General features: G+C 44.7%; 1 protein-coding gene across 1 annotated transcript; it reads left to right on the forward strand.

The window, feature by feature from the left end:
• Positions 1-4,480: 4,480 nt before the first annotated feature.
• Positions 4,481-6,149, forward strand: EAH_00049940 (acylglycerol lipase, putative; the record flags this gene model as incomplete). The annotated part of the gene is made up of 3 exons (XM_013394327.1): positions 4,481-5,153; positions 5,418-5,572; positions 6,084-6,149. 3 exons carry the CDS (start codon positions 4,481-4,483, stop codon positions 6,147-6,149), a joined length of 894 nt encoding a protein of 297 aa, XP_013249781.1.
• Positions 6,150-8,360: the final 2,211 nt, after the last annotated feature.

Raw genomic sequence — 8,360 nt, forward strand, 5'->3', positions numbered from 1 at the left:
TGCTGCTGTTGTGCAGAGAGCAGCAAAAAGAAGCAACGGCAGCTGCGCCTTCTGACGTACGTTGCTTCGGTGCAGTGCATCTCTTCTCACATCTATTCACATAATATATATATATATATATATATATATATGCATACGTATGTGTATATACATAGAGCATACATATTCTATATTATATATATGATGCTGCCTCTCTCTGTCTCTCTGTCTCTGTATCTATGTATATATATAATATATATACAATATATGCATTATTATATATACATATCTACATGAGGGCCTCCAGCGCTGCTGTTTAATAGAAGCCTTTTGGCTTAAGAACAGAAGCGCAGCAAATGAGAGTAAATAAGTTGTTAGAGAATAATAGAGTCTGTAGAGGGGTAAAAACGAAAAGATTAACACAAGTAATACTAATAAGTACTCTGCAAACAATACTATTTATCATTGCTTCAGGTAGTTCAGGTGTCTGTACACCTCAATACCCATTCAGTTTGCTGCAGCAGCTGCTGCTGCTGTCTCTTAGCTGCAACGAATATTTAAAAATTGTCGTCAGGCATCAATATGAACCCATCAACCCCCAGACCTCAGCGCAGCAGAAACGAAGTAGAAAAGAAAGACGGAAGCCTCTGCTGTCGCTGCAACTGCTGCTGCTGCTGCTGCTGCTGCTGCTGCGTGTGATCAATCATGTTTGAGGAGTTCACGGACTCTGTTCAGCAGCACTTCGCTGTCTGTACAGACCAAATAGCCTTGCTGCAGCATTGCATCAAGCAGCAGCAGCGCCCGTTCCAGGTGCATAGACAGCTGCACCTCTAATCCCCCTCCATCTGCTGCAGCACTTGAACCCAGGAGCTGCAGCAGCACACGCAGCCATAACTCAATTACTTCTCCTGTGATTAGCGGCACCTCTTCTTCGTTTATTCCAACAATGCAGTAAATAGATCCGTGCTGACGATACACCGCACGATTGCTCCTGTTGCTGCTGCTGCTGATGCTGCTGCTGCTGCTGCTGTTGCTGTTGATAGTCGCCTTGTTGCTGCAGCGCAGCGGGGGAATCGTCAAGACTCGTGAAGTGTTCGGAGGGGGTGCAGGTTGGGGGCTGCTGCGATTTGCTGCAGCAGCAACTGCTGCTGTTGCTTCTGCTGCTACTTGCGGCAGCAGCAATTGCTGCTTCACCTGCAGCAACACCCACTCCTTCTCCTCATGAGTAAAGGGGGCAAACCAACGGCAAAGCTTCTGCGCTCCTGAGCTGCTAATAACTATCCAGTACAGAAACATGCTGCTGCTGCTGCTGCTGCTGCTGCTGCTTCTGCTGACGGCGACGCGGGTGCTGCTGTCCCAGGGGTTGCTGCAGCAGCAGCAGCAGCAGCTGTCTTTGCAGCTACAATTCTAATGGCGAGCTGCTGCTGGGAGTTTCCGACAGACAGCGCCTGTAAGAGGGAGCTCTCCCTTGTAAGATTTGTTTAGCTGAGAGGGTAGTGGAATAAAGGCATTGAATTAAAGTAAAAAAGAATAAAATAATGCAAAAAACAGAAAAATAAAAATTTTATTCATGAATATATAATATTTATTGTACGCCTCTTTGGCTGTATAAACAACCAACACAGCCCCTCTTCACGGGGCTGCAGCCGCAGCTGTATCAGAGCGATGTTACATATTTTTATTAATAATATCTAAAATATGCAGGGAGTTTAAAAATATTTAATTGAATAAGAGCAAATGGAGTGTATATACACCGCAGGGTGTCTGTCTCGGCCTTGCTCCCCTTCCTGTATTTGCAGGCAACCCTAAACCCTAGTGTTTAACCCTGAACAAAACTCGAGATAAATTTAACATAATTCATCAAATTAAAGAAAATATTCAGACAAGTTGTGAGAACGAGCGGGGAAATCTCCCAGCAAATGCACACAGAACAAGAACAGGGGGTATATACACAAAAAAGTATGCAGAAGACAAAATAATAAATATTATTAAGAGAGGCGATTGAACTCTATGTTTGATTCACCTCTCACTTTGTCTGTAGGTCTAAGAGCCCCTTCAAAGTAAATATGCTGCAAAGAGTTGCGAGTATAATTACAGTGTCTTCCTCCTTAACCGAGCTACATTTGAGTAAAATTATAAAAAGAGGAGTATCATCACCAACCGCATTCTTGTGTAGTAGTTGAGATTGCATACTCAGCACTATTCATTAACTTTGCTTGATTTCTTCCCCTGTGCTGAGTGGCCTTAACATACAGCAACTCATAATGAGTTACAGGGAAGGGATGGGGTGCCTCTTGCAGCAGCAACAGCAGCAACACCAGTCATCAGATCAGCAGTTCTCTCGCCTCCACACTCTCCACCGAAACACCTTTCTCTGACCTAACCATGGCCCCGCTAATTAGCAGCCAACTCGGTGCGTTCGCACGGGGTTGGCTGGCAGATTAAAATGAACAGCGTTTGAACAACGTGCATGTGGGTGAAGAAGAGACAGGAACGCCAGACTAACATCTCTTTTACAAGCGAAGTTCAGCAAGTGCTTTTATTGCAAGTTAGTTGTTTCTAGTGGGCTCGCATGCTCTCGGAAGCTTCCAAGAGCGACAGCAGTCAGTTAGAGGTAAGCGGGGCATGTAACGGACAGACAGCGCGAGTTGCTCTCCTTTCTGTCTTCAGCGCATTCCCTCGCACCATATATTTACCTCCAAGAAATAGATGCTATACCACCACTTCATTGATCTCGGCCTTCTAAGAGCCTTCAGGGACAGCGAAATTTGCTTGCACTCAACACAAAAAGGAAAGCAACGTCAGTGGGGAAAGACAAAATATGCAGGAGAATGAGATCCTGGATATAGATATAACGGCGTGCAGCGCTGTCACCAACAACCAGACGATAAAGTTAACTGTTTGTGCGGCTGACAGCACGATTGGGGTTCTGAGAATAGCTGAAACGAAGCAAACAAAGCACTTTCTTTAAGAACTACTACTAACCCTTCTCAACTCAGTGTAGGCGACTGCAGGCGTGGGTTTAAGCAGCTCAGCATTCGCATCTCGTGAAGATTTTTGTTAAATGTTGCTTCATAATCTGCATAGAAGGGTATATATACTCCTATATCCATATATCTAGGTACTTTCCTGCATGGTTTACTCCCCTTCCCTTGCATATGGCTAGCTTGGAGCCGCTGGATACAAGACGCTCATTATTAGTATAGTTTTCGGCGTAGAATCCATTCTCAACAAAGTCATCGAGGCTGGCCCACCCGAGTTTGTTCAGTGGCGGTTGGCTTGCCACTGCACATGTTCTTCACTCCCCTTTTTATTTTCCCTTTCAGTTGATGTGCTTAGGGTTCTAGTCCCTTCAGTGCGCTGCATGCAGATCGCACTTGTTAGTAGGTTAGGCACATGACGCCCTTGTTTGGTTGTGGAGACAGGGAAGAGCAGCGGTATTACGCTTTGTCAGAAGTTTGGATTTCTACTGGCGCACAGGGTTGGGGTGGATAGTCAAAAAGCCTACTGAAAATTTTCTACAGTGATTGTATGCGACCAAAAGGGGAATTGACAGCACTTGCACGTGGAGTGAACTTGCAGCAGCAGGAGTTTCAGCAAGGAGTGTTGCGGCTCAGCATATACGCCGCTTGCTCTTACCCATGGGGCCCCAAGGGGGCCTTGGTTGCGCTGATAACACCTGAGATTGGAGGGGAGGCAAAAGCTGCTTTTAAAAGTTTGCTTTTCAAGACTTTTGGGTGTATTCAAACTCAAGACGGTCCTCAGCAAACACAGAAGGACTACGCTTATATTGGGAATGAGTGTATCTCTTGCACCTTTGTTCTGTTGCCTTGCGTTGTTAGGCCACTAGCTATGAAACGTGGATTTCTGTTCCGCTTAAGTTGACTACAAATAAAGAAGATAATGGAGTGCAGAAGAGAATTCAAATTCGAGGGGTTGCCACCTCGTGATGTTAGCTGAAAAGCTTGCGCCCCCAGCATTGTGTAGGCGCTTGCGCTATCTGCCAGGTGTTGTATAAGACGAGCATGTTTCAGAAACACAATAGAGGAAGCATCTCAGAGGTGATCTCAATTATCATTGAGTTTGTCAGCTATGGTCGGTAATGTACAGAAGGCATCCGTGATTGCAATTTCCGACCGGGTGTACGTACAGCAGCGACACAGGGCGAGCGGAAACTGCCACTGATGAGCCCCCAGATGCGGTCCAGTTTGTGTTGTAAATGCCACTAATGAAGAGAAATTCACGAAATAAAACGAAAAACAACTAAAATATCAGACGACTATAGTAATTTACTGGCCTTTCTCCGCCGTTCAACTTCCATCGAGGCTTCGTTGCTTCGCCAGCGCAGCATCGCCTCTAATGGTCGGCAGCCATTATTGGGTGCAGCTGCATGCATTTTGCCGCGACTTTTTCTTTTATTTATGTACATTTCTCATGATTATTGAATGAAGAAGACTGCGAAGGGCCGAGGAGGCCAACGAATCCTGCACAGTTTCTAAAGATGGCGGAGGTAGCGAATGGCTCTCCCTCGGGGCTTCCGGCGTCCCAAACAAGCGTCAAGGAAAATGATCCTCCTGGTTCGATGCTGATTGACTTAGACCCTTCTCTTGTTCTGGTTTCTGGGCACAGCGGCGATCCAGCTGCGGTTCCCTCACCTGGAGTATCAGTACCCGCAGCAGCCGTAGCAGCTGCTACTGCTGCAGCAACGACAGCAACAACAGGAGAAGCTGCTCAGGTGCTTGTGGCAGACGATGCACGCGGCGCTGCAGCAGGTCGTCTGCTGTACGACAGACCGCGCAGCAGGAAGTTGAACCGCACCTCCAGCAATCAATGCCATGTAGATATGGCTGGCTGGCTGCAGGCTTTCCCGCATATGACGATGGAAGACTTGGGTCCTGGCTTCAGCGCCGACAGCTTTATTAACAGTCAAGGTCTAAAGATTGCTACTTATGCTTGGAGGCAGCAGCAGAAGCAGCAGCCTCCAACCGCTGCAGTAGTACTTTTTCACTCATATACCTCATATGCGCTATTTGACTTCCTACGCCACCAACCCCCAGACAGCAACAGCAACAACACCAACGGAAACAGCAGCAGCAGCAACGGCAACTGCAGCAGCAGCGGTCAGGCGCCGCAGCAGCTGCAGGAAGAGCCCAACTGGGTGCCTAAGTTTCGTGGTAGGTCTTCTCAGCTGTGAGTGCTTCATATAATGCACTGGGTGCACATACACTCCATGCTGCTGCTCTACGAAATACCGCTTTCCCGTATTGCCCAGCATACGTGCTTAGCTTGGATGAGCTTCTGATATGCTAAATATATACATATATATATATATATATATATATATATATTTAGCACGACAGTTGCAATACAAATAAATGTGCATACTCTATAGAGTATGAAGAAAGGAATTGTATGTGTTTTGCATTTGCTTTGATCAGGGAGTTGGGTAGAGGCTCTGTACGGCCTGAAGATGAATGTGTATGCTATGGACCACCAATCTCACGGGCGTTCAGAGGGGTGGAGGCAGTGGCGGTGCAATGTGCCTAAGTTTGATTATTTCGTAGATGATGCTCTTCAGTTTCTGAAGGAGGTTGTAAGTGCAGATGCAAGCTTGCCTTCAACAGCTCCTATTATACTTTTGGGGTATTCTATGGGGGGAAACGTAGTAATTCAAACCCTGGGTCGTATATACAGCAACGAGAAAGAGCAAGCTGCCCTTAGAAAAAGAGTTAATCAAGCTGTACTACTCGCACCTCTTATACAAATTAAACTTGATTGGGCTTCACAACTTATGGTCAGAATAAACAGATCTCTTATTTCATCATGGCTTCCAAACTTAAGATTTTCGAGGGCAGAAAACAGCGGAGATTGCCCTTACCTAGGGTGGTGGTACAGCAGAGATCCATTTACATATTCTGGTGAGTAAAGTATGCACCAAAATATTCACAATCCGTTCAACTGAGGTGTACGTACACCGAATATTCACTACCCGTTCAATTGAGGTGTACGTACACCTCACCGTAGCTGTGCACTACCCTTATACTAACGGAATAAAGGGAAACTTGTATGAAATTCATGAATTATTTTTTTGTTTTTTGCTTCAGGAAGGATTAAAGCAAGAATGGTGGCTTCTTTATTCGATGCCTCGAGGAAAATACCCCGAATTTTAAGCTGCTTTCCCCCTGAGCTGAAGCTGCTCTGTCTACAAGGCACTCATGACCAGACAGTAGATTTCCATGCTCCTCTTAAGTTATATGAAACCCCAGTTAAGCTTGACTTGTTATATTTATGCGGATGGAGCCACTATGTACCCAAGCACTCGGGGGCAGATCGCCTTATAGGACTCGTTACTGCTTGGCTTTTGAAGGCTCTAGCAACGAAAGTTGTAAGTTGTGCTGCATCTCTGCATGCAGTGCATGCACTTTTATCTGCATGCGCGCATGCATGTGCCCCCCGTGCATCTAAAAGGCATTGCTTATTCATACATTCCAGCTGCATGCATGCAGTGGCTGAATGCCTTAGGAAATGTGGTGGAAACAATATAAATTCGGATGCCTCCTCTTTGCTCTCTGTTTTACTCAACACAAACAAAATGCTACACAGTTATCCTCGCTGCAAGACTTAGATATAAATTTTATATATGCGTGCACACTATAAGGATCCATATATATTTATATATTTGTTTATTCATTTCTTTGTGTGTATATGATATGAGTATGCATATACATATACACGCCTATTCACATATATGTATGATACATGCATACATGCATGCATATACAAGTATATATATATATATATATATATACATATATATTATATATATGTATAAATATGTGTGTATGATATTTATATTCGTTTAAATATATATATATATATATATATATATACTATAGAGTGATAAATATAACGTGTATTTGTATGTATGTAAAATGCTGCAGCAGCCGCATTCTCCTCCGGAGCCGAAGCCTTTACCTGATGGAGAAAATGGTACAGAGACGAAGGAAGAGGCGGTGCCCCGTTTGACGTAAACAAATTAAAAAGTGCAGCAGAGCGGCGACAAAGCAGAAATCTGCCGATCTGCTTGGGCTGTCGATACACCCGAAATGAAGAAGGTTTTGAGAAACAGCCCCAAGTGCACGTCAACGCACTTGTACATGCATGCATGCATGCATGCATCTAACAATACCTGCATGCATGCATAGGTGCATGCCTGCACCAATGCATGCATGCAGGTATACCTATAGTGCATGCATGCATGCATGCATGCCTGCATAGGTATAAGGGTTTCATGGCCGATCGACATATTATTGTGTGTGTTGTTTGTTGTTTGTGTTCGCATGCATTTATTTCGTTGTACGCCTTAAGTTCTGCATGCAGTAAGGTCCCTTTGAGGAGCCCCGTAGACGGGGTAGTCGATTGTAGCCACTTCTTCACACAGACCAATGGACCATTGGACCATTGGACCAATGGACCATTGAAGGCTGAAGCAACAGCCTCCGGATAGAGCAGTCTTTGCTGCGCCATTCGATCTTCAGATTTTGCGGCTGTCTTTTTAAAATGCCCATAGACCACTGAGTTGGTTTACCCTGTTTTTTTTCGAACAGAGGACTTTATTTATATCTTATTATCTCTTGTTATTTATTTTATATGAAGGCACGTATTTACATTATTAGTTATTATTAGGTCTTTTATGTGAAGATATCTGTCTCTATCTTGTTTATTATTTGCTTTATTTTCCTCTCGTTTCGTTGGCTTCTTTTTCTGCTTCATGCTGCATTTGTGGGGTTTTCGGGTGTACATACACCGCAGAAAGGCCCCACACCAGACGGCTGCATGCATGCGCTGAGTCAATTCTGTTTTATTCATCTCGAAAGTATGCAGCAGTAGTTACTGCCGATGCCCTAAACTCTAAACCCTTAAGGCTGCCAGCAGCTCCGTCTCCACCTGAAAAACATCGATATGAGGGTTTAGGGTTTAGAATAGAGGGTTCAAGGTTAGGGTTTGAGGCCTACGACTTTATCCGTAGGGTTTAGGGTTTAGGGTTTTCAGGGCGTAGGTAGACTGAGAGCTTGAGAGAGCAAAGGGTTTAGGGTTTAGGGTTTAGGGTTTAGGGTTTAGGGTTTGGTTTACCTTGGGGCGTCAGTCTGAGGGCAAAACGGCGGCGTTGAAGTCAGACAGCAAATCCGCCGTAGCCTAACAACATTCTTCAGAAACAAACTGTAGCTCTCTATAGCTTAGGGTTTAGGGTTTAGGGTTTAGGGTTTAGGGCTGGGAGTTCACGCTACATATGTATGTTTACCTGCATATATATATATATATATATATATATATATATGATGTACGTTTGTGTCTATACACAGGTATGTGTATACATTTGT

The sequence above is a fragment of the Eimeria acervulina genome, genomic scaffold (genome assembly GCF_000499425.1).
Source record: "Eimeria acervulina Houghton genomic scaffold, Eah_scaff820, whole genome shotgun sequence".
In the NCBI taxonomy this organism is placed as follows: Eukaryota; Apicomplexa; class Conoidasida; order Eucoccidiorida; family Eimeriidae; genus Eimeria; species Eimeria acervulina.